A 26312-nucleotide genomic window follows, 5' to 3' on the forward strand; every position below is an offset into this window, starting at 1 on the left:
CTTTCTGCTACAGTGACCACTAGTAAGAATATTTTGCAGTTCGGTTGCTTGGTTGGGTTGCTTAGCAACCCGACAGTCCCCTGATTTTTTTCCCAAAGAAAGCTCCTCGCTCTACTTGCTGTGAAACCTGCCTGAGAAAAATAAAATTTTGCAGCTTGTTCAGAGTACCTGTCTTGCTGTCAATTCTTTGTGTCTCTTGTCCCTTTCATTCGCCATCCCCCTCCTGGGCTCTTTGTTGAAGATCCCTCTGGCCGGGACACATCAACACTGGTGAATAAAACACACATACACACTAACAATAGGCGTGTTTCCCGATGTCATAAGGCATATAATATCCAAATAACTGCCTCAGATACACATTCAGGCTCTTTGATGCTCAGTGTATGTGTCATGGCTTGAGAACTTGGCTTATGATGAACATGTCAGCTGTTGGTGAAAGATTCAAAGAACACACTTTGGGTTACAAATGGTCAGGCACTTTGTCAGTCACACCTACGTTCCTGAAAGCACTGGAGCCAGTATGTCACACAAGTCCAGCTCAGAAAGACGAAATGGCATGTTTCCTCTCATACAAGCTATCTAGATATAAACTCATGCATGGGGTGTGTGTGCGTGTGTGCGTGTGTGTGTGTGTGTAAATGCACCTGTGTGTATATGTATGTGGATATATATGTATGTGTGTGCCTGTGTGCACTAAATGTGCATTTGTGTGTGAGAAACATGAAAGTAGAAATGGGATCATGAGAGAGAAGGGAACAATCTATAATGTCTAAGCAATGGTTCTCCACCCTTTCACAAGAGTCACCTAAGACCATGGAGAAACACAGATCTTTACACTGTGATTTGCAACAGTAGCAAAATTACAATTATGACGTAGCAGTGAAAATAATTTTGTGGTTGGCAACACCGCCACAGGAGGAACTGTATTAACTGGTTGAAGTATTAAGCAGGTTGGGAACCACTGGTCTAAGGAGTGCTGTAAGGAATCATGTGGCCTGAAAGCAGATGGAAGGGCTGCGTAACAGGAGGGAGGGGATCAGAGCAGGGGCAGGAGAGACAGGGGAGGGCAGTGGGTATTTCGGGGTCAGGTAAAAACCTGGCATGAGGGAATCTCCCAGGAAGACTCCAGAGAAGACTCCTAGCAATAGCAGACAGGTAGCCTGAACTGGCCATCTCCTGTGACCAGATTGGTGCCTATCCCAGTTGTCCTAAGAGAGGCAGATCCACAGCCAAACAGTAGGTGGAGTTCAGGGAATCCTGCAGAAGAGGAGGAGGAAGGAGTGTAGGAGCCAGAGGGTCAAGGAAGCCACAAGAAAACTCACAGAATCAACTAACCTGGGCTCAGAGGGGCTGAACTGACAACCAGGGAGCCTGCATGGAACTGACCTAGTCCCTCTGCATACATATTATAGTTGTGTAGCTTGGTCCTCTTGTGGAACTCCTAACGGTGGGAGCAGGAGCTGTCTTGGACTCTTTTACAGGCTTGTGTCACCCTATTCCTCATTCTGTGTCACCTTGCCTAACCTTAATACATGGACAGGTGCTTAGTCTTACTGCAACTTGATATGCCATGTTTTGTTGATACTCATGGGAGGCCTGCCCTTTTCTAAACAGAAATGGAGGGGGAGTGGATGGGGATGAGCAGAGGTGAGGTAATGGAGAGGGACTGGGCGGAGAGGAGGCAGGGGAATTGTGGCAGTTGGGAGAGGGCCCTCTGCAGTGAACAGATTCCAGAAAAGATATTAGGGTCAGAAGACAGGAAGGTTGAGTCAGAAACCCAGATGGGAAGACTTTGCAAAGCTGACTGACTAGCAATCAGAAAATTTCTTTATTGAACAGATTCAAGATTTCTAAAGAGATACAGATGGCCTCATTTTGTCCCAGGCATACTTCTCTGGTATGCCCAGGGTTATAGTTTAAGTATAGATAGAACAGATTTTATTATCTATTCTATATCCCTATTGCTAGAATTCTACTAATCATTTCAGCTTAAACAGCATAATAGAGCATCCTGTTCTCAGGCTGGCAATAGTTTGAGGTTTCAAGATATTTTAGAAAACATCTGATTCAGTCCAGGTGAATCACCATGCTTTGAGCAGTATTTTATTAACTTTTAATGGTCAATCATATTACTTGCAAATTACCCTAAGCCTGAGAATTTACTCAGGCTTAGGAACTGCTGTAGCTATTATTCAGTTCTTTATAATATTTAATTTATAGCCTAATAGGAATTTGCTAAATAAAAGAATTCTTGTGTTTCTAAATTAACAGCATAGCTACTTGACGTAAATCAATCTTTTTAGGAATGACAAATTCTAATTTAACCTTACTCTTCTTATATCCTATGTCATTCTTACACCACCTGTATGTGCTATTATGTTATCCAAGTCATTCTAGCTTTTATTGCTGAATTCTCTTTATAGGCTTAATATATGTGGTCTTTCATCTTATAGATTATGTTCTAAGAAGTTCTAAGCATACTGTAAAAGGAGTTCTGTGCTCTGATCTGCTATGGGATGTTTTTCTGCATACTGTGCATATGTGTGGCTCCTATTGGATAATAAATAAAGCTGTTTGGGCCTATGGCAAGAAAGCTTACAGCCAGGCAGGAAATCCAAGCAGAGATACAGAGAAAAGAAGGGTGGAGTTGGGATAGACTTGAACACACCATCCAAGGAGCTACAAGATGTCAGCAGACCAACACCACAGCCATGTGGCAACATATAGATTTATAGAAATGGGTTAATTTTGGGTTGTGAGCTAGCCTTTAATGGCTGAGCTATCCCTCCAGCCCATCCGGTCAAAGAGAGAGAAGGATTCTGCGAGCAAAGGGCATCAAGCTCATGATGGGGAAACCTACAGAAACAACCAAACCAAACTAGTGGGAACTCATGAAATTTAGACCAACACCTGTGGAGCCTCCATAGGCCTGGACTAGGACCTCTGCATAACCAAAACAGTTGTGTAGCTTGATCTGTTTAAGGGGCCCCTGGCTGTAGGATCAGGATCCACCCTTGGTGCATGAGCTGGCTTTTTGGAGCCTATTACCTATGGTGGGACACCTTGAACAGCCTTGATGCAGGGGGAGGGGCTTTGACCTGCCTCTGTAGAATGTACCAGGCTCTGCTGACTCCCCATGGGTGGCCTTACCTTCTTGTAGGAGAGAATGAGGGTTGGGTGGGGAAGGTTGTAGGGGAAAGAGGAGGAAAGAGGGGGATCTGTGATTGGTATGTAAAATGAATAAAAAATTTCTTAAGAAAAAAAGGAAATGGGTTAATTTAATATGAAAAAGCTAGCTAGCAAGAAGCTGAAGCCATAGGCCATACAGTTTGCAATTAATATAAGCCTCTGAATAATTATTTTATAGGAGACTGTGGGACCTTGGGTGGGAGTGACTCGTCCAGACTGCTGGGCAAGGAAGGACCGGAGAAAGTCCAGCTACACTGATCTGCTGTCAATTCTCCTATCCTGCTCAACCTTGTCAGCCTCCTCTGAAGTTATAAGGTTCTATTTGTTCTTGAGTTTGCATATGAGCAGATACCAATCTCCAAGGCACAGAGAAGACTCCCAAGTGTGATCAACTAAGGTTACTTCCCTAAAAGCAGGGGGTAGTACATTCAAGATTTCTTCAGGAAGATACAGAAACAATTTCCCCAGAAAAGACATGGGTGAAGCATTACAGTAATAGCCCACCAAGAGTGTAACACACAGAGATTCCAATCAAAAGTAAAGGGCCTCAGGTCAACTATCAATCATAGTGTGTGGCTCAGCTTTGCTGGAGCTTTGTCAAGCAGCTGTGCTGGCTTCGTGACTTTCTCTGTTTCCCCAGGAGATGGGTGTGCCAGGGAAATAAAATAAATGACACATAAATACGTAATAAATAAATAAATTCATTTATTAAAAACATTCTGGGATTAAAGGTGTGCAGTACCACCCTTACTCCCTGAGTTTCTAAACTAGTGAGAAATTATATTAACTACCTAGTGTCTCTCCTGGGTGTGTGTGTGTGTGTGTGTGTGTGTGTGTGTGTGTGTGTGTGTGTGTGTGTGTGTATGTATGCATGTGCATGTGTATAAAATATTTTTTTTACTTTATTTTTCTGCTTTAAAAATACTTAAGTTCAGGCTGGGCAGGACCTGCTCAGCAGCAGTGGGTGGTGAGCTCAGTCCCAGGGGCTAAACCCAATCCAGACAGCAGCATAACTAAACCCAAAGGTCATTCATGGGAATTTTTGTTAATTCTCAGTAAGTTATGAACAAGGAGCTGACATCATTTGCTTTTGTGGTTGCAGAAGGGGAATCCCAAGCAGGAATTTCCTGATTGCTGAGTGGGCATGCGTATGTATTTACATTTAAGTGGTCTATGGAATCTTGCTATGGGGAGTGGATAATGAAACAAGGCTTCTGGTTGATAAGGGGTTTATATGTATTCCAGACTCCTGATTAAAACATCAAGAAGAGCGTGAGGTGGTGGCACACGCCTTTAGTCCCTGCATTCGGGAGACAAAGACAGGCAGATCTCTGTGAGTTCGAGGCTAGCCTGGTCTACAGACTGAGTTCCAGGACAGGCTCCAAAGCTACACAGAGAAACCCTGTCTCAAAAAACAAACAAACAAACAAACAAACAAACAAATAAACAGTCAAGAAGAAGAAACCTTCCTGTTTATTGCAGAGATGCAGTGGGGATAGCTGTAAAGGAAAGCTTTAATGCTTTCAGGGAGAGGAAGTAGAGGATTTGGATCAGGGCCGCCTGACCCCACAGCATTCTCACTGTATCAGCGACTCTCACCTTCCACTGAGCCCCACACCAGCTGTTCTCCCACCAGCCAGCTGTTCACCTGCTGCCAGATCTGCTCCACCCTCTGTGACACACTTCAGTTGTTGGCATCCGGGGCTGGGTGGACCCAGAAGAGAAGCGTGTCTGGCTTTGAATCTGCAGAGAACTCAGATGATTCATGAAGGCAGATGAAGACGATGTGGTCCTTGGAACCCAGAGCCCTAGTCCTAGTCCAGCTGTCACTAAAGTACCTGCTCCTGGAGGCGTTGTTGTGCACCTGTGCGGGTGAGTGATGGGCAGGGAGAGGGACCTCCTATGTCCCTGTGCTGTGGGGTGTAGCATGAAGGAATTTGGGGCGTGTAAATATGTGTCTATGTGTCTGTGTGGTATGTGAATGTGTGTGTGTCTCTGTGTGTATGTGTCTCTGTGTATGTGTGTCTCTGTGTATGTGTGTCTTTGTGTGTGTGTATCTGTATGGTATGCGTGTCAGTGTCTGTGTGGTATGTGTATGTTTCTGTGTGTATGTCTATGTGTGTCTGTGTATCTGTGTGGTATGTGAGTGTGTGTGTCTGTGCCTTTGTATGTCTCTGTGAGTGTGTGTGTCTGTGTGGTGTGTGAATGTATGTGTCTGTGTGTGTGTGCCTATGTGTGTATGTATAAAATGTGTTTGTGTTTCTGTGCATGTGTTTCTGTATGAGTGTGTGTCTGTGTTGTCTATGTCTTTCTCTGTTTGTGTTTCTGTGTGTGTTTGTATCTGTGTTTCTGTGTGTTGTGTGTGTGTGTCTGTGTTTGTGTGTCTGTGTGTTGTGTGTGTCTGCATGCTGTGTGAGTTTCTGTATGTGTGTCTGTGTCTGTGTGGTGTGTTAGTGTGTGTATGTCTGTGTGTGTGCCTATGAGTATCTGTGTAATGTGTGTTTGTGTGTTTCTGTGCATGTGTTTCTGTGTGAGTGTGTGTCCTTGTATGTCTGTGTATTTCTGTGTGTGTTGCCTGTGTGTTTCTGTGTGTGTTTGTATCTGTATTTCTGTGTTGTGTGTGTGTCCATGTGCTGAGCATATGTCTGTGTGTGTGTGCTTATGTATCTGTGTGTCTGTATAGTATGTTTGTGTCTGTGTCTCTGTGTGTATGTGTCTTTGTGTATATCTGTGTGTGACTGTCTGTGTGTCTCTGTGTGTGCAAAATGTGTGTTATCTAGTTGAGTCCCTGGAAAGATGAACATCTGGAGATGCATTGGAGGGACTTTCATGTCTAAAGGACACTGACTTTGGGAGGAAGTGTCCTTGGCTGTCCTAGCATAGTGTATAATCACAGACTCCTGGGAACTTGGTGGGGCAGGATGGCCAATGGTTTCCCAGAGCTGGAAAGCTCCGCCCCCAAGAAACTATATAAGCTCTGTATCCTGTCCAGTTTGTCACTGCTTTTCACCCTAGCAGAGACAAACACTCTGCTGGATTTTTCCCTCCCAATAAATCTATTGAGTGAGGTTTCCTGTAATGACTCTTTTGCTGGAGCAGAGCAGAGCTGTAAACCCCTCCCCTGCTGGAGCAGAGTTCTTACACTTGCATTAAGGAAACCATTCCCAGACCAAGGGCTGTTAACACTTTGCTGGGGAAACCCTGGTCAGACTCTGAGCCAAGTTCAGGGATTGGTGGGATTTCAAGTCCTGAACTTGGTTAGGGGCAGGGTGTATTTCTTTGGCTCTGGTCTCAGGGACAGGGTATTCTTTCACTGGCTCTTTTTACCCTACAATGATAATCACAGCCCAGGGAAGTGTCAGGTGCCCAGAAACTTCAATCTTGACTCCTTCAAGGGACTTATTCCAGTCTCAGACAGGCCTTGCTAAGTCTGGTCCTGGACAAGGATACAGAACCCAAATTCTCTTTTTCCCTTCATGAAAGCCAGATATTTTATAATAAACTTTGATATGATGTACATTAAAGCCAGTTTTTTGTGACTGTTAATCACAGACCTTGAAATTTTAATATCATATATATTATCCCTAAGTCTTTTCATAATTTTTATATACCTTAAACAACATACTCAGACTTTTTTTAACTCGTGAAAGTTTTAGTTATTCTTTTTTAAACATATTCATTTTATTTATTACAAATTCATATTTATTAAAAAAATATTTACAGTTTTAGAATTTTAATTCATTAAAGTAATTTTTATCTTTTATCCTAATGGACCTTTAAAAACTCATTTGATTATTAATTTGAGGTAATAGAGGTCAAATATAACTTTAAAATCTTTTAAATGATTGCATTTAGATATATAAATATATTTCATATTTAAAGGCACAGATATAAGTCATTCTAACCTAAAGCAACTGTCAGCTGGGAAAAGTGTGTCCTTCAGGAGGAGCAACCACCTCTTCACACATGAAGACCCAGCAGAATGACCTCAGCAGCTCTTCCGTGGCAACAGCTGTAATTGTCCTTTGATTTTTTTATGTTTTTTGTTGTTGAACTCAAAGACATAGCTCTCTTTGTTGGTACTGTTAACCCCACAGATGTGAGGAGAAAGACCATTGACCCAAAATCATCATGGCCACATTAATAAAGCAAACTTTTCTATTCGTGTAATAGACTGTCTCTCCCTAAAGGCAGGGTTCAAGAGACCAATCAGCCTTGGACATGGGTAACACAAAGGTTTTTATAGTTCAGGAATAGGGGATTTCCAAATGGGGGGGGTGGCAGGCCAATGGGGGGAGGTACAGAAGCAGAACATAAGCATAACAAGTTGGTCATAACAACCTCCTGAAATAAAGACATGGTTGTAAGGTGGTCATAACAAAGCAGTCATAACAAGGTAAACATAAAAAGGAGGTCATAACAAGGTGGCCATAACAAGGTGTTCACAACAAGGTGGCTATAACAAGGTGGTCATAACAAGGTGGCCATAACAAGGTGGTCATAATAAGGTGGCTATAACAAGGTGGTCACAACAAAGTAGTTATAACAAGGTAGTCATAACAAGGTGGTCACAACAAGGTGATCATAAAAAGGAGGTCATAACAAGGTGATCATAACCTTTTGAAAAAGAAAAACATGGTTTCTGTTTCCTGGAACAGGCAGTATGGAACCATTTATTTAAGGTTACAGGTGGGGCATAGCCCAATCCTTAAGAAACAGATTTAATCACAAACAGGAATCAACCTATTTTGTCTTTACTATAAGATGGCTTCTAAGCCTAAGATGGAAGCAGGCTGATTAAAAAGTATGTTTGTGTATGTATTATGTAAAAAATGATCAAAAACAAAACATAAAAATCACAGCATAAACATATCTTCAGTTTCAGGAATCTGGGCCCATGGTTACTTGAGAGAATAGAGGTTTTTAAGGATGAAGGCTAGAGTAGGGTGTGAGGTCCATAGGAAACTCCATTTCCCCAAATTCTGGTGGTTGGACAAAGTTTCCTCAAGAACTTCTGAAGCCAGTTCCCCTCTACCAAAAAGACCCATTTCTCTATCACTTGCAGAAGGGACAAATGGCTCTCTGTGGTGACCATTAGCATACCAAAGTGCATACTGGCCTCCTGGCTCCCGCAATAGCTCAAATGCCTGCTACACATTTCAGAGACAATGCTAGCATCTTAGGCTCTTCTCAGCTACTCCCCTGCCCTCAACTCTTCCAGCTCATGGGCTTCCCTCCTCCCAGCTGCTCATTCTCCTTAGGACCCTACAGTTTTGGATGTGCTCCCTCTTCCTCACTCTGTGTCTTCAGCTCTCTGTCTCCCTCATCACCTTCTCTCTGTTTTCCAATACTCTCCCTGTCTCAATGCACCCCCATCCCTGCTCTGATTCTGCTTTTCTCATAGCCAGGTTCAGTCAGACGACCATGTTCAGCCTGCTACTTTCTCTCTCTGCTCTGGATGTTTACTCTCTCATGTCTGCAATAAAACCTTCCCCTTAACCGTATCATGGAGCAGTATGTTGACAGTTTACACATCTGGTGCCAAAACACACAATGGCTTTTGAGCCCCTTTCCAAGGAGCCCAGTCTCTCTTAACTGAACCAAACTGTTGACTGAACTCCCCTCAGGTATGGATCATTGTTTTTGCTGGCTTCTGCCACCCACCATGTTTGCCTACAGAGTCCACCTCTTCAATTCCTTCTTCCTTCTGCTTGCCCTCTCCTGGGACCTGGCAAGTGTCACCCCACAGTTTCCTGCTCTGACTCTGTTGGCTCCTGGACTACGACTACTCCTCCCTCTTACTCTGACTCTGCAAAAGTCACACTGGTGAGCCAGGCAACTTCTCTCATCCTGTTGGGTCTCCATCACTTGGAAAAGTATGCCCATCAGTTATGATTTGGGACACGTCTCCCCGACAAGTCTCAGTCCACTTGGAGGATGCCCTGGATTGAAATTCCTGTCACCGGGACACTAACTCTTCTCTCTCCCACCCTTGCTCTCCCTCCCTGCATGCTCCCAGTTTTCTCCTGTAGCTAATTAGAATCCTCCCTCTGGCTAAGTTCCTGTTTGTGACCTTTTCCTCTACTTCTCTAATCTCCTCCTCCTTGAACTCAGAGATTTCATTATGTTTTACTGCAAATGATGTAGTCTCAATACAGCTCAATCAATGGCTAAATGTAGCTAGAGTTTTCCTGCCTGGCCCACAGTCAGGACAAATCTCTCTCACCTGCCAGTCCCATAGCCACTCAGACCCGACCAAGTAAACACAGAGACTTATATTGGTTACAAACTGTATGGCCGTGGCAGGCTTCTTGCTAACTGTTCTTACAGCTTAAATTAATCCATTTCCATTCATCTATATCTTGCCACATGGCTCGTGGCTTACCGGCATCTTCACATGCTGTTTGTCATTGTGGCGGCTGGCAGTGTCTCTGACTCAGCCTTCCACTTCCCAGCTTTATTCTCCTCCTTGTCCCGCCTATACTTCCTGCCTGGCCACTGGCCAATCAGTGATTTATTTATTGACCAATCAGCAACACACTTGACATACAGACCATCCCACAGCAGCTAAAGATGGCATGCTTGATTTCCAAATTCTTGCAAACTGTAACAATTTCTGCCACTGTACAAATGATCCCCAAATCTCTTATCTCTAAATTTCCTCTGCTCTCCACTCTCAAGAATGTCTTATCTCTGGGCCTTCTTCGCTTTCCTTGCTCCCTCCCCCTCTCTCTCTCCTTCTCTCTCTCTCTCTCTCTTTCTCTCTCTCTCTCTCTCTCTCTCTCTCTCTCTCTCTCTCTCTCTCCCTTTCTCTTTCTCTTCCCTTTTTTCTCTCTCTCTCTCTGATCAGTAAACTCAGTTTTACAGAGATTCAAATACCTTTGAATATTTTGAAAGTATATTTTTAAAAATTGCTTCACGCTGTTTTACTCCATGAAAAAGATGGGTCTGGAAGTGGGTTATGACCCTCCCTCTGCACACCTGAGGATGCCTGTTTAGCAGCTTCCTCTAACATCTCTGTCTTGAGTCAAGTGGGCACTTGAGTGTGCCAGGGAGACGTAGAGCAAAGTGGAAGAGCCCAGGAAAAAGCCCTGTGTGCTTTAAAACAGCTGAAATGTAAGCTGTTGCCAGTAGGGATCACTTCTGCTTATCTCCTCTTCTTGGTTTTATTTCACTGTCTAAATACTCCCTTCTCATATCCCTAAAATTTTTGCTAAAGTATGAACTTTATCTCAAGATTTGTAAGACTACTGTGCGAACTTCTTTTATCTCAGGATTTTAAAGTCATCGGGTGTGCTTTAAAAATCTGTAACAAAAAGTTGATAATTTAAAAATCTTTACTTAGGTGTGTGGCTTGAATGATAATGACCCCCATAGGCTCATAGATTTGAATGCCTGGTCACCAGGGAGTGGAACTGTTTGAGAAGTATTAGGAGGTGTGGCCTTGTTGGAGGAAATGTGTCACTGGGGGGTGGGTTTTGAAGTTTCAAAAGCTCAAGCCATGTCCATTGACTCTCCCTCTTCCTCCTGTCTATAGATCTGGACATAGAACTCTCAACTTCTCCAGCACCATGTCTGCCTGGTTTATACCATGCTTCTCACCATGATGACAATGGACTAAACCTCTGTAATTGTGAGCAAGTCACAATCAAATGCTCTTTTATAAGAGTTATAGTGGTCATGGTGTCTCTTTACAGTGATAGAACACTGACTATGTCAATAAGGAATCTTAATTTGCTCCATATGTTTGTATGTTAACTTGGATTGAACTTTTGTTTAGTGGGTGGTAGTCAAAGATTTAATGCTGTCCTGTATAACAGCCAAAAACTGATGGCTTCTCCTTCCAATAAAGCCTTCAAAGTCACTGTGGAGGAGCCTAGGGTAACCATCTAGGTAGCAGGTAAGTCTCTGTCATTTTCATTGATACAGAGGTCATTTAGATTCTACTTCCTGCCCAAAATTATTCTTCTCAGATCTCTGATGCTGCTGATTGCTAACTGAAGCTTTATCAGTCTAACAACAGTAAGCAGTCAGTTCTCTCCAAAACCTGCAGCTGCCTGGTCAGTCCATTTCAGATGTAAAAATCAGGCTTTGCTTTTTTCCAGAGCTACCTACCAGGTCTCCTGCTGAGAAAGGCAGACTCACAGACAGATTTGCCTTGCTGAGGGACTTCACATTGAAAGAGATAAACTCACAAAACAGGTTTCAATGTAGAACCAAACACAAACTATCATGCTACTATTACTAACTAAACGTTTATCTTTTATTACCTTTATTTAAAAGCTCGATTTCAATGATTGCTATCAGTAATCAACCCCTATGCCTCATGATAAATGATTGGAATGAAAGTTTATATAAATTGTTAGAGTCTAAGAAAGTGATTTAAAAATATATGAAAAAAGAGACTTAAAGATGATGCATGATGTAAAGACTTCAAAAGTTAATCAATGGAGTCTTATAAGCTATTAGTTAGCCATGGCAAAGCACTGGCTACCAGGCTCAAATTTTTAAATTTCCTTTGGTTGCTTTCTAAATATAGAATTAAAAGTGCTTCTCATTGTGGTGAAAACATGTCTGCTTACAGACACATTTTTTTAAATTTTATTTTTCTTTATTAAGAAATTTTCTACTCACTCCTCATGCTATCCAGACCCCCACCTCCTCCCTCCTCTCACCCTCCAGCCCTCTTTCCCAAGCAACCCTGCATCCCCACATCCCCCAAATTGAGGTCTCCCATGGGGAGTCAGCAGAGCCCAGCACACTGACTGAGCCTAGGCAGGACAAACCCCTTCCCACTGCACCAAGGTTGTGCAAGGTGTCATATCACAGGCACCAGATTCCCAAAAGCCTGCCCATGCACCAGGGACAGATCCCGATCGCCCTGCCTGGGTGCCCCTCAAACAGTTCGAGCCAAACAACCATCTTCCGTGTCCAGGGGGCCTAGTCCAGTCCCATGGGGGCTCCACAGTCACCAGTCCACAGTTCACGGCCTTCCACTAGTGTGGTCCATCATCTCTGCATGTCCTCCCATCATGATCTCAATGTCCCTCGCCTGCAGTATCTCTCCTTTCTCTCATCAATTGGATTCCTGGAGCTCAGCCTAGTGCCTGGCCATGGATCTCTATATCTGCCTCCATCTGTCACTGGACAAAGGCTCTATGATGACAGCTAGGTTATTTGCTAGGCTGGTCACCAGAGTAGATCGGTCCAGGCACTGCCAGCAGACCAAGGTGGGGTCAACCTTGTGGATTCCTGAGAGCCTCCCCAGCACCCTGCCTCTTCCTATTCCCATGATGTCCTCGTCTATCATGGTATCTTCCTCCACCACTCTTGGGCATATACCCAAGGAATGCTCAATCTTACCACAAGGACACATGCTCAACTATGTTCATATCAGCATTATTCGTAATAGCAAGAACCTGGAAACAACCTAGATGCCCCTCAACTGAAGAATGGATAAAGAAAATGTGGCACATATACACAATGGAGTACTACTCAGCAGTAAAAAAAAAAAAACAGTGATATCATGAAATTTGCAGGTAAATGGATGGATCTAGAAAATGTCATCTTGAGTGAGGTAACCCAGACTCAGAAGGACAAACATAGTATGTACTCACTCATAAGTGGATACTAAATGGGAGGGAAGGGATGGCCAGACTGCAACCCACAACTCCAGAGAGGCTAGCTAACAGGAAAAGATCCTAGGAGGGACACATGGATGACCCCCTGTAGATGTAACCAATGGTCTTATTAAATAAGAAACACAGAGCCAATTCAGAGAAGAAAGCCAAGAGGTCAGAGCTAAGAGCCTCACCCTTCCTGATTCAGGGATCCTCTTCAGCCAAGAGAGCTCTCCGAAAAGGGACCTACTTCCTGTGTGTGTATGTCTTTATAGTCTTTCTGTTCTGCCTTCTCATTGGTTGTAAACCCAAACATGTGACTGCCTCGTCACTGCCTGAATGTACCGCCCTCCATGTCCTTAAAGGCATGCGCCACCGCCGCCACGCACTTGCTATAGCTCTAATAGCTCTGACCCCCAGACAACTTTATTTATTAACATACAATTAAAATCACATTTCAGTACAAGTAAAATACCACCACATTTCCCCTTTTCTATTTTAATAAAAAGGAAAAAAAAGAAAAAGGTTATAACTAACAAAAGAAAAACTATATACAAAAGTACAATGACTATATACAATATATAAAAGTAATAAATGTCTAAACAATGTCTAGTCCATTTGTATTTGACAAATTCAGAGAAAATAATTTCATTATCTATCCTATTTTGTTAAGTCCAAAATGTATCTAATTCACTTTCTATCCTAATTAATCTTCAACTATAACTAACTAACCTTCAACTATAACTACCTAATCTTCAACTCCCTCAGAGACCCAAGAAGGAAATAATATTAGCTAACAAAAATAAAAACAGAAAGTGCATGCAAGCAACTTCCAAAAAATTTGTGAGTTGACAGAAACAGCCAGCTGCCTGGACAGTCACCTGAGGTTTCTCCACAGTGTTGGGGCATCATCTTCAGCCTATAGGCTTAGCATATCTGACAGACTCATTTGTGAAGAAGGATGTACACAAGGTCATCAGTTCAACCTCACATTGGGTGAGAGCAGTCCATGTACCAGAAACACCTGAATTCCACTAGTGTCATGTCATGATTCAGGATTTTAAATTCTGGAAATTGTTGATGGTTTTTTAATTCAGCTGTCCATTCTTCTTGGCTGTGTATATATGGCTTCATCTCAGCATCCTGTTCTTCTCCACATCCCTCTATCAAATGCCAGTCTACTATTGAGAGGCGTGAGCTTAGTTACTCTTCAAGAATAACTGTTTCAGCTGCTGTTCCATTGCACATCAGAAGCCATCGGCCCACTGCCTGTTCAGCTGCCTTTGAAGAAAAGGGCACTGTACCTTTTCCAAATTGCGAAGGCCACTTCAGGGATGGTGCCATATTGTCCTGGCCTCAGAAGATGCCTTTTGATAAAGCCATAACCACGTTTGTTTAGGCAAGAATCAGTAGTCCTTTGTTTCATGTCCTGTCTGTCCATTTTGTCAGCAGTTGATTCGAGGATACTTTGTTGTCCAGTGGCTAACTTTTGCCACAATGAAAGTTAACTCCATATGCAGTTTCTTCAATGCCTATATTTTCTCTGAAGTAGATTGGTACTGCCAGGAGCCGACATGTCTCATAATCATAACAAAAAAGAAAAATTTTCTAAGTTATTAAAACATTTCAAATGCCATATTCTGTAGATCTCTGAAGGGTTTGAAGATGACCTGTCTAAAATATATCTGCTCAATTTTTAAAACATATCTAATATGACTACAAGTTCTATTGTAATGTCTAACTACTAACTTTCATTTCTTTATATCCTAATAGTTGGTAATAATAATATTCAAGGATCAGAAAATTGCATTGTTAAATGAACGGTGTAAGTACAATTAGAAATATACATATAGCATTTTCTAACAATATCAATTTCAATATATATAATTTGTATACAATATAAAACAATCCAATCCAATGTAAAGTATTTAAAACTAGTAATTGTCTTTTTCTTCTTCTTTCTTTCTCTTTCTTTTTTTTTTTAAACAAGAACCTTAAATCTAATCTCCTTTGCTTAGCCTTTTTCCTAACCGTTGATAACAACTTGTAACCAACCCCCTAAACAATGAAAATTATCCCAGACCCAAAACCCATTAAAAAGACCAAAAAACCACCCGCCCCACACCACCTCTTTGGGAATGTGGGCGTCGTATTCTTAAAATTGCTTCCTTCTGGGTATGGGCGAAGTTATCTTTATCCTGAAAGAAAAATTTTAGGTTAATTGTCAAATTCTAGGAAAGGTAACCATATCCTTCATTATCCAGTCTGTGTATAATGCCAAAGTTCAAGGTTTATCTCAAGTCCTTATTCAAGTAGTCTTTGAGACTGGATCATCTCAGCTAGTCATCTCAAAATTGCTCTGAGCACCTTGTAGTTCAAAGCTGATCTGTAGATGATGTTTGTCAGCTTAGTGATATTATTATTGTCCACGTGGAATTGTTGTTGTTGTGGGGCCCCAACTTCTTCCTGGAGACTTCAGTTGATGTTAGGCCTGGCCGTGATTTCCTGCAGAAAACTGATAAGAGACTCGAACACAAAGACATGTATATGCAGCTAATTGAAGCCTTTTTTCTAGAATTAATTAGTACTCTATATGACCATTCATATCTCAACAAAGTTTAAAATGTATATATAACTATATATCTATATATATTAATCTTGTAAATTTTGATATGAAATTTATACTTTAAGAAAAGTTTTAAAGAATCAGAATAGAATCAAAGAGTTGAGATTAGTAATAGAATAGTCCCTTAATTAATTTGGCTTTTCTCCTGTCCCATAGCAGGAGATGGCTCTTTTATTCTGGCTTGATACAGGGGGTTTGCATTTTCCTTTTAACAACATGCTTGAGTTTAAAGAAGGAGAGAGCCATTCTCCAACTCTAAAGTCAGCTTTAAATTTTAATTGAACTGGGACTATTAGAAGACCAATAGTGTTAAATTTTTAGAGAAAAGCAGAAACAAACATTTAGGAAGACATAAAAATTTTTAGATAATATATACCCATACGCCGTTTCACTCTGTTTCCTGGGATAGATGATTTGTCCCTTTTCTTCAGTTGTCTCATTTGTCCAGTGTTCTTCAGATTCCTTAACCTTCATTCTCCTAAAAAACAAAAAAAAAAACCTTTCCCCAAGACTAATTTTGGGGATGTTCCTTTTTGGCAAGTTATTATCTGATTAAATGAAAAGGCATGTGTTACTAGTATAAGTTAGTTTAAATTGGATGTTCATGATGGTTGATGAACTATCACCTCCTCTAATTAAGAGGACTCTCTTGTTCAAATCGAACCTTTATCAATTTTGATGGTACCCACAGCTTATCTTCTCCTGTAGAAACAAAAGCAAAACCTCATCCCCAATGTAACACATACCCTGGTTTCCATTCTGAGGTCAGCACATCCTTAAAGTTTATAGGCTGATTTAATTCTGTAGTTTTTTCTATTATCCAATGTCTCTCTGCAGCTGTTGTTCCTTTCTCATTGGCATTAAGAAAATTCAAAGTTAATAGAGCATTATGCAGTCTGTTTCTGGGGGTTTTTGTTACCCCTTTCTGTTTATTTAGCATATCCTTTAGAGTTCTGTTTGATCTTTCTATAACTGCTTGACCTGTAGGATTATGTGGAATGCCTGTAATATGCTTTATATTGTAATAAGCAAAAAACTGTTTCATTTTAACAGAGACATATGATGGAGCATTATCAGTTTTGATTTGTGCAGGTATACCCATGATGGCCATAACTTCTAGCAAATGAGTGATTACAGAATCAGCTTTTTCAGAACTCAAAGCAGTTGCCCACTGAAATCCTGAATAAGTATCGATAGTGTGATGTACATATTTCAGTTTTCCAAATTCTGCAAAGTGAAACACGTCCATCTGCCATATTTCATTCCTTTGAGTACCCTTTGGGTTACATCCTGCTGGTAATGGCGTTTGATTGTAGAAGGAACAAGTAGGACATTTCTTTACTATTTATTTGACTTGTTGCCAGGTTATGGAAAAAATCCTTTTTTAAACCTTTACTATTGACATGATGTTTTTTATGAAATTCTGAGGCCTCCAGCACATTTCCTATCAATAATTTATCAATCTCATCATTGCCTTGTGCTAGAGGGCCTGGCAGACCAGTATGGGATCAGATGTGAGTTATATATAAAGGATGACTCCTTTTCCTGATTGTATCTTGTAATTGAATAAATAACGTAGTTAATTCTGAAGCATCAGGGATAAATTCTGCAGTTTCAATATGTAATACTATTCTTTCAGCATACTGAGAGTCAGTTACTATGTTGAGAGGTTCTGAAAAATCCATTAATACCAACAGAATAGCATACAATTCTGATTTTTGAACTGAATTATAAGGACTTTGAACCACTTTACTTAAATTTTCTGATTTGCAACCTGCCTTTTCTTGTTTGTTGGCATCTGTATAAAATGTACGAACTCCAGATATGGGTTTTTCCCGTACAATTCGAGGCAAGATCCAATCAGCTCTCTTTATAAGATCAATTCTATCACTTTTGGGATATTTGCTGTTAATTTCTCCCAAAAAATTACTGCAAGCTCTTTGCCAAGGTTCACTTTCTGTCCATAATTTTTCAATATCCTCCTTAGTTAAAGGTACGACAATTTCTGCTGGGTCTATTCCTGCTAATTGACGAAGTCTCAATTTTCCTTTCCAAATCAAGTCAGAGATTTTTTCCACATAAGTTTTTAATTTTTTATTTGGTTTATTTGGTAAAAATATCCATTCTAATATAATATCTCCCCTCTGCATTAATATTCCTGTAGGAGAATGCCTAGAAGGTAAAATAACCAAAATGCAATCCAGCTTTGGATCAATACGATCCACGTGTCCTTCATGTACTTTCTTTTCTACCAAGGCCAATTCTTTCTCAGCTTCAGGTGATAATTCTCTTGGACTATTTAAGTCCTTGTCACCTTCTAAGGTTTTGAACAAATTATGCAATTCATCATTTTTTACCCCAACAATAGTTCATAGATGAGAAATATCTCCAAATAATCTTTGAAAGTCATTAAGAGTCTGTAGTCTATCTCTCCTAATTTGCACCTTTTGGGGTCTAATTTTTTGTAGCTCTATTTTATATCCTAAATAATTAATAGAATCTCCTCTTTGTATCTTTTCAGGAGCAATTTGTAATCCCCAGCAAGGCAAAATTTTCTTTACTTCTTCAAACATTCTTTCTAAAGTATCTGCATTTGAGTCAGCTAGTAAAATATCATCCATATAATGATAAATTAGAGATTTAGGAATTTTTTTACGTATCACTTCCAATGGCTGTTGTACAAAATATTGGCCCAGGGTTGGGCTATTCAACATTCCCTGTGGGAGGACCCTCCATTGAAATCTTTTAACCGGTTGAGAATTATTGTAAGTAGGCACTGTGAAAGCAAATCTTTCTCTGTCTTTTTCTTGTAAGGGTATTGAAAAGAAACAGTCTTTTAAATCAATAACTATGAGAGGCCATCCTTTTGGTAACAGAGTAGGCAAAGGAATTCCAGATTGTAGAGAGCCCATTGGCTGAATTACTTTGTTAATTGCTCTAAGGTCTGTTACCATTCTCCATTTACCAGATTTCTTCTTAATAACAAATACAGGAGAATTCCAAGGGCTGGTTGATTCTTCAATATGCTGAGCATTTAACTGTTCTTCTACCAGCTCTTCTAAAGCCTGGAGTTTCTCTGTTGTTAAAGACCATTGCTGGACCCATACAGGCTTGTCTGTTAACCATTTTAAAGGTAGAGCTGTTGTTTTTTTTGGAAGATCATCAGTTGTTGTGCCCTGTTCTTGTATAATATGGATGGCTGGTGACCACTCAGAATAATGCCTTCTAATATTTCTCTCAGAAACATGTGCTAGTTTATGATTTGTTTCTGAGATTGGAGGGATGTTAATCTGAGTATTCCATTGTTGTAACAAGTCTGGACCCCACAGGTTCATAGGTATGTTAGCCACATATGGTTTTAATTTTGCTCTCTGTCCTTCTGGACCTATACATTCGAGCCATCTTGCACTCTGTTTCACCTGAGATAATGTCCCAATTCCTAACAGTTGAATGTTTACCTCCTGAAGAGGCCAAGTTGGATGCCAAAATTCTGGTGCAATTATGGTAAGGTCCGCACCTGTGTCTACCAGACCAGACAACAAAACACCATTTATTTTTATCGATAATTTTGGTCTTTGTTCATTAATAGAAGTTTGCCAAAAAATTTTCTTTATGTTTTCTCCTGAATTTTCTATTCTCTCTGTTTCATCATCCTGACCAGCATGACTTATTCCAATAGGCATTTGGTTACTTAATTGCTCTGAGTAGGGGTTTCCTCTATGACTGCAGGAAAGGTTTGAACTGGATTTGTTATTGGGGCCTGCATGAGGCCCCTCTGGGAGTTTCCCAAAGACTGAGGCAAAGGATTACCCTGTCTGTCCCTTGTTGATCTACACTCGTTGGTCCAGTGTTTTCCCTTACCACACCTTCTGCATACTCCAGAAGGAAGGGACAGTCTGTTGCCATTGTTCCTTGAAGAAACATTGTTTCTAGGAATGACCTGTTTACAGTCCCTTTTCAAATGTCCTTGCTTTCCACATCCAAAACATCTAACATTCCTCAAACCTTTTGAAATTGCTTCTCCTACCCACGTATCATCATGCTCATGAGCTTCAACATTAACCGTGTCTCTAATCCAATCTTCCAAAGGTGCAGATCTTGCCTTTAATGGCCTGATTATTGTTTTGCATGCTGCATTCCCATTCTCAAAGGCCAAAGATTCAATTATTATCTTACTAGCTTCTGAATCCAGGACCATTCTCTTTACTGCTGAAGTCAGTCTTTGTAAAAAATCTGTGAAAGACTCTTTTGGGCCTTGTACAACCTTTGTAAATGACTCAGTTTTTTTTCCTGGTTCCTCAACTCTGTCCCACGCATTCAAGGCTGCTGTTCGACATAAAATTAGGGTTTGGATATCATATAAACATTGTGCTTGTGCTGAAGCATATTGACCTTCTCCAATAAGCTGATCCTGGCAGACTTGTATTCCTTTATCCCTCCACTGTTTTTCTATATTTTTAGCTTCATCCTTGAACCAAGTTAGCCACTGAAGCCTTTGACTGGGTTCAAGACCAGCTTGTGCCAGCTCCCGCCAATCCTGTGGTACAATCCTATTATATGTTGACCAAGAGTTTAACATTTGCTTTACATATGGGGAATGCATGCCATAAGATACTATTGCCTCCTTAAACCTTCGTAAATCTAACATTTCAATTGGAGCCCAAATATTTTGTGTAGTCATTTGATCAGGCAACTGCTATACGGTTACTGGACAAACTAAGGGTGACTGTGTGAAAACAGGCTTTCTTTCTGTAACCCTATGATCCAATCTTGAAGCAACTTCACTGTTAGTTTCTTCTGTCTGAGTTTTTACAGGTTTATCAAGTTTTTCTAAAGCTGTCATCCTGGCACTTAAATTGACTATCTTTTTAAATAGTAAAATGAGAATAAGCATAGTAATAAAATGCATAATTCGATCAACATTAATCTTCTCATATAGCTGTTCCATTGTCAGACTGTCTAAAATTGCAAACAAAGCCCAATTTTCTTCCAATGAACACAGAAAACCCATTTATTTTTTAATGTGGAAAAAAATTTCTCTTTTAAATAGTTTCCTTTAAAATATTCGATATGTTAAGTGACTTACCAAGTCCTCATAGAACAGTACAAATCTGAGGGAATTTCAAAACAGCCACCTAGTGTCCGAGGTGTGAATCCAGAGAGAGAGAGAGAGAGAGAGAGAGAACACCAAGAACCGTAGCCGCAAGTTCTGCCTAAGAGCTTGAATCCAGCCACGTGTTCCCGCTTGAGCCTAGTCAAGCCTTTCTCTGGCTACCTTAAGCTCCAACCACGTGCATTGGCTTTACAGGCAGGGGCCCTGTTCGGCAGGGCAGGCCTGAATTGTCTGTAGCACCGGCTTTAAGCAAGTAGCTCAAAGTTAGTCCGGCCTGAGACCAAGCCGACCTGGGCCTGGGCTAGGGAGCCGGCCGCCCTGGCGGGAAACGTGACCTGCCTCCAAGCCAAGTTAAGCGGTTTTTAATGGATTCTTGTCACGTTGGGCGCCAAATGCAGATGTAACCAACGGTCTTATTAAATAAGAAACACAGAGCCGATTCAGAGAAGAAAGCCAAGAGGTCAGAGCTAAGAGCCTCACCCTTCCTGATTCAGGGATCCTCTTCAGCCAAGAGAGCTCTCCGAAAAGGGACCTACTTCCTGTGTGTGTATGTCTTTATAGTCTTTCTGTTCTGCCTTCTCATTGGTTGTAAACCCAAACATGTGACTGCCTCGTCACTGCCTGAATGTACTGCCCTCCAGGTCCTTAAAGGCGTGTGCCACCGCCGCCACGCATTTGCTATGGCTCTAATAGCTCTGACGCCCAGACAACTTTATTTATTAACATACAATTAAAATCACATTTCAGTACAAGTAAAATACCACCACAACCCCCTGAAGGAGAAGTGGATGAGATCTACATGAGTGGACTGGGAGGGGGGGTGGCAGAGGGTGAGGAGTGGGGGATGAAAAAATAGGGAAATGGGAGGGTCAAGCTGGTACAGACACATGTTAACTGATTTTTCTACACTCCACATTTCATGCAGATTGTAGACAGCAGTCATGCTGATGCTTCTGAAACTTTTATCTCTTTTCTTTTGTAAACTTTAAAAAACTCATGTAACTTCAGGGAGTCTCAACGTGGACCCACCTGTCACAGGTCAAAGGGACACAGATACATACTTAGACTGTTTAGTCAACAGTCTAAGCTCTCCTGCCTACTGCCTCTCCCTGAGCCTGGGCTCCCACCCTCTCCCGATGTTGTGATTCCTTCCACCTCCCCAACTACCAGGACCACAGCCCTGGAAGTTTCAAGTGTACAGTCAAGATAAAGATTTTCCCTAAGTTGTTGAACTTACCCTTCTGTCCCTAGTCTGTCCCAGCAGATGTCACCTCAGCTGACAGATACCATCCAGTAAGCAACTGTGGATGGCAAATTGCTTCAAAACAGCCTTCAACATGTCAGCTTCAGGTAGTACCACAAAACCAGTGAGCTCTGGACTTGCTGAAAGCCCCTGTAAACCAGATAACTGAATTCTTCTGACATAATTTCCTCAGATCTCCAACCATCATCTACCTGTTATTTACTGGGCAAGAGAACAGACCACAAGATACAACAAAATCCACTTCAAGAGTTTTATTAAGGGGCGGGGGTTGGGGGGGGCAAGTAGGAAAGACGGGCAAGTGAGCAAGCCTGCCAGAGAGGAAATGTGCGGTAAAGGGTGGGAAATGGGTGGAGTCTGCTTTTAAGGATCACCTCGATCATGCAGCATGCATATAGGAGCTTATGTAACCATACCACACATGCGCATAGATTATGTAGGACATAAGGCCCTGGAGTGACAGAGCATTTTGCAAGAATGCTAGCAGCACATGGTCAGTCATGGGACTCTGGAAGTGGCTAGGAGGCTGTCGGGAATGATGACATTCCACCCTTTTTGTTGCTATAAAAAGTGAGGGGTTAGGGGTGGCAGGTGGATGGGAATGGGGTTACCAGGTCTCTCAAAACTGCTTCCAGCTGATGTGGTGGCCATTAGTTATTGGGGGTGGGGGAGGGCTTATCCAGTCATCCTGAGGTAGCTGATTGTCTTTGCAGCTGTTTGATCTCTGTGGAATCATCCTCCGGTGCCACTTGGATCTATCTGACAGTTTGGACCGGACAAGATGCTGGTGAGGCAGAAGATGAAGTTTAGAAAAATTTTTCTTAGATCCTGGTACTTGGAGGGGAAGGAAAGATGGGTGAGGGGGCATCCCTGACGGGTTCCAGGTTGAGGGAGGTGGGTCCTGGGACCATGGAAAGATTAAGTGATACTTATCTGGAGTGAATCTGACCTGTCCAGGTAGGTCCAAGCCAACTCCATGGAGCTTAGAAGAACTTTTAAGTTTACAAAAGAGAGAAATTTTAGACATATTAAGAAGCAAGCAAAGGGAATTTAAAATCCAGAGCTTGTAACTATGATATTATAGTGTTTAGTACTCTTCTATCAGAATATTATTGGTTAGTGTTAAAGTTACAGAGACATATAGCAAGAGAGAAAGAGGAATCAGACACCAGGCAGCCACATGGTCTTCAAATGCAATAGGGGCCACAGACATTGAATCAGACCCTGGCTGCTGTAGGGCCACAGACACACACATGACCCGCAGCAGCAGCCCAGGCCCAGACAACACCAGGGCCCTGGGTGGCAGCAGAAGATACCCAGAGCACCATGGCTTCATGGTTCCCAGGACCTCAGACACCAGAAGGACATTTTACATCTCTCTACTACAATCTCTCCTTCTGACTCTCACTCATTCTCTTCATTTCTTTTCTCTTTCATGCTCTAACAAAACACTCCTCTTGGCTTCTCACACTCACACAGCAACAGAATACAGTCTGAGCTCAATTCCTCAAGGCAGAGCTGACTATGAAAACCATCAACTTGTTAATTGTGTCATCTTTCTCTTCCTCTCTCAGGAACCCATACTCTACACTATGACCTCATGGCCTTGTCTCAGGAGGGGTCAAGGGAGTTCGAATTCAGGGCCCAGGGATACATTGACAATGTGCTCTTCCTGCGCTATGATGGCTACAGGAGAAGAGCAGAGCCCTGGGGGCCTAGGATCAAGAGACAAGGAGGAGATGAGATCTGGACAAGAGAGACTGAGGACTTGCAGGAGAAGGAGGAGCAACTCGTGAGGATGCTGACTGAGGTCATGACCCAGAAGGGCCAGCATGGAGGTGAGTAGGCAGGGACAGAAGCACAGAATTCAACTCTGGTCTCTAAAGTCAGGGTTGGAGCTGGACACAGCTAGGATGATTGAATAAACCAGTGATGCTTCTGTGAGGGATGCAGGACCTGAATCCTGAGAGGTCACAGGATGTGCCCAACTCACCTTAAGACAGAAATAAGGTCCTTAAAAATAAGGTGACAAGTCTCTGCCTGGTATGGCCAGGCATTCACACCCTTCAGGCAACTTTTGGCTGTGAAACCCAAGGAAACAACACTGGAGGCTTCTGGCGCTTGGGCTATGATGGGCAAGACTTCCTCACCTTTGACCAGAAGATCCCAACATGGAAAGTGGTCGTGCCTTCAGCACACTCATCCAAGACATTCTGGGAGGAACATGTCCCCAGTGTGGATCAAATTAAGACTTTTCTGAATGACATATGTCCTGATCATCTCCAGAGACATTTGATTTATTTGGAGAACCAGTTGATGGATACAGGTATGACTATTGGTGGGTGGGTCCATTCACTGAGTCTGATTGCAACTTACCACAGTGCTTATGAGGTACTGCATTCTCACTAAATTAGACAAGCATCACATAGTCTAAGGTGACACTGAGATGGAGTGTGAGTAATCTCCTCTAGAGCCTCTGTTATGCACCTTAAGTGGGGAAGCTTAGGTGTCTCTGACATAAGTCCATAGTTATAAGTCCCCAAATGTCAGCAATCTTAGATTTCATCAGATTGCCCCACATTCTGGGATGCTCACTTTGATGAACTGAGACAACTGGGTGTGTGGAGTCCTGTCCGTTAGATGGGGTCATCATGATGGGGAGTTGAGACGGGAGACTTCTGCCCCTGGAGCTGGTTCACAACCTATTCTGTGTCATGGGTCAAAGTCATTCTGCTCTTGTTCTGGTCTTGATTAAGGAAGATCAAGTTCAGTGCTGCTTCTTCAATTTAAACTTGTGTCAAAAACACAGAGCAGTAGTGGGCCTTTGGGTCCTTGTGCTCACTGATAAGCATCTGGGAATCAGGAGAATGTTGAACACAAAGGGTTGTCTCTCCAAAGGGAGAGATGTTTTTCACCCAGGAATTTGGGAGCAGAGTGACAAGGGTAAGAGCCTCCTGATCTTTGAGCAATCTGTATGATCAGGGCACACAGGCTCCCCAAGACCCTTATCTTAATCTTGTTTGACTCATCCAATCTACAACACTATCCTCCTCTAGACCTTCATCATGAACTTGTTTCTTTTTTCAGTTAATCTGTAGATTTTTCAGTTAATCTATAGAATCTATTTTTATGGACAATGTCACTGGTACTTTACAAGACTTTTGATATAGTCATGCATTGAGCTTCATTGTGCACACAGGATTGAGTTAATTATCACCAGCAATCTTTTTTTCCAATTGTACTGAACTTAAAAATACCTAAAACAAACTACCCGGGATCAGACTCTCAAAGTTTGAACAAACACTGGCTACTGCTCAGTGTTCAACCAGACTTCCTTCTTGCCTATTGTGATCCACACTCTCTGCTGGGCATCATGTACACAGAGACCCTACAGAGTGTCCACAGAAACCAGTGTGGTGAGAGGGTAGTCAGGATGAAGAAACCACTGACCATCCAGGGAACTTCAAGGGGAAATCTTGAAGCCTTAGGCAAACCATCAGGACCCCGGTCAGTTCCCTGTCCTAGGAAGGCTGGTCCCTCACTGTGCCTTAGAACATGCAGAACAGGCTTTCTTTTTTTCTGTGGCATAAGGAGCTACAGTCTACTGAGGTCAGGTGTCGAGCCCATGTAGACCAAAGAAGCTCTTTGTCCCATCAGCGTCTACAAAGTCTTCTGCATCACAGGCTTGGATCAGCTGGCCTCTGACGGTAAGATCTTCATATCATCTCAAGTTCTCCAGGTAGGTGGAGGCTGACACCCATAGATTGTCAGGGCCAATGGAGCTGTGTGAGAATCCCATATACTCATCTGACCATAGGTGGCCTGTCTCCCAGGGAAAGGAGGCTGGAAAACATCCACAGGGTGATACTACATAATAACTGGTTGTTCCTGCCCTCAGGTTCTCACCAGGAAAGGCCTTTGGGGTCCTCAGCCTCACTGAGCTCTGCCTCATCTTTCAGCAGGTGTGCAGGAGATGACTGTGACCCACCACAGTTCTGCAGTGGGGTGGCACACTCTGACATGCTTTGTTTCTAACCTGTGTCTTTGCCATCCCCACCCCCAAGTTGGGGCTTAGCAGATAGCTCAGTGGGTAAGAGCTCTGGTTGATCTTGCAGAGGACCCAGGGTGAATTCCCAGTATCCATGAGGGAGCTTAAAATCATTTGTCACTCCAGTTCTAGGGGATCCAATACCTTTTGCTGAATTTGTAAGCACTAGGTTACACGTGGTACATGTACATTCTTGCAGGCAAAACATTCATATACATACAATAAAGTAAATAATTCTAAAATATTTAAAAGATCAAGTTTAATTTTTTATTTGGCTTGTCTTTTTTAGAAAACAGAGTCTCATAATTCACCTACCACCTGCCTCTACCTTTCTAGTGTTATGATAATGCACCTGTCTGGGATCTGAAGTGTGAGGTTTAAAGCTTTGATTAAATCTTGTAACAGATAATAACAGAATGTCCTAGGATATTTGTGGAGGAAAAAAGACCAGTCAT

At 42.0% G+C, this 26312-nt stretch overlaps 1 protein-coding gene across 1 annotated transcript in view; it reads left to right on the plus strand.

Annotated features, from left to right (window-relative positions):
- The first annotated feature begins 4739 nt into the window (after nucleotides 1–4739).
- The window catches only part of LOC128125609 (MHC class I-like protein MILL2), a 29032-nt gene continuing 7459 nt past the window's right edge, over nucleotides 4740–26312 (plus strand). Inside the window, exons 1-3 of the mRNA XM_052763189.1 lie at nucleotides 4740–5061; nucleotides 23384–23647; nucleotides 23863–24135. Coding sequence (XP_052619149.1) covers nucleotides 4965–5061; nucleotides 23384–23647; nucleotides 23863–24135 — 634 coding nt within the window. The 5' untranslated portion in view covers nucleotides 4740–4964. The remainder of the gene's footprint in view (nucleotides 5062–23383; nucleotides 23648–23862; nucleotides 24136–26312) is intronic.

The sequence above is a fragment of the Peromyscus californicus genome, unplaced genomic scaffold, assembly GCF_007827085.1.
Source record: "Peromyscus californicus insignis strain IS unplaced genomic scaffold, ASM782708v3 Scaffold_4__1_contigs__length_199733344, whole genome shotgun sequence".
Taxonomy (NCBI): domain Eukaryota; kingdom Metazoa; phylum Chordata; class Mammalia; order Rodentia; family Cricetidae; genus Peromyscus; species Peromyscus californicus.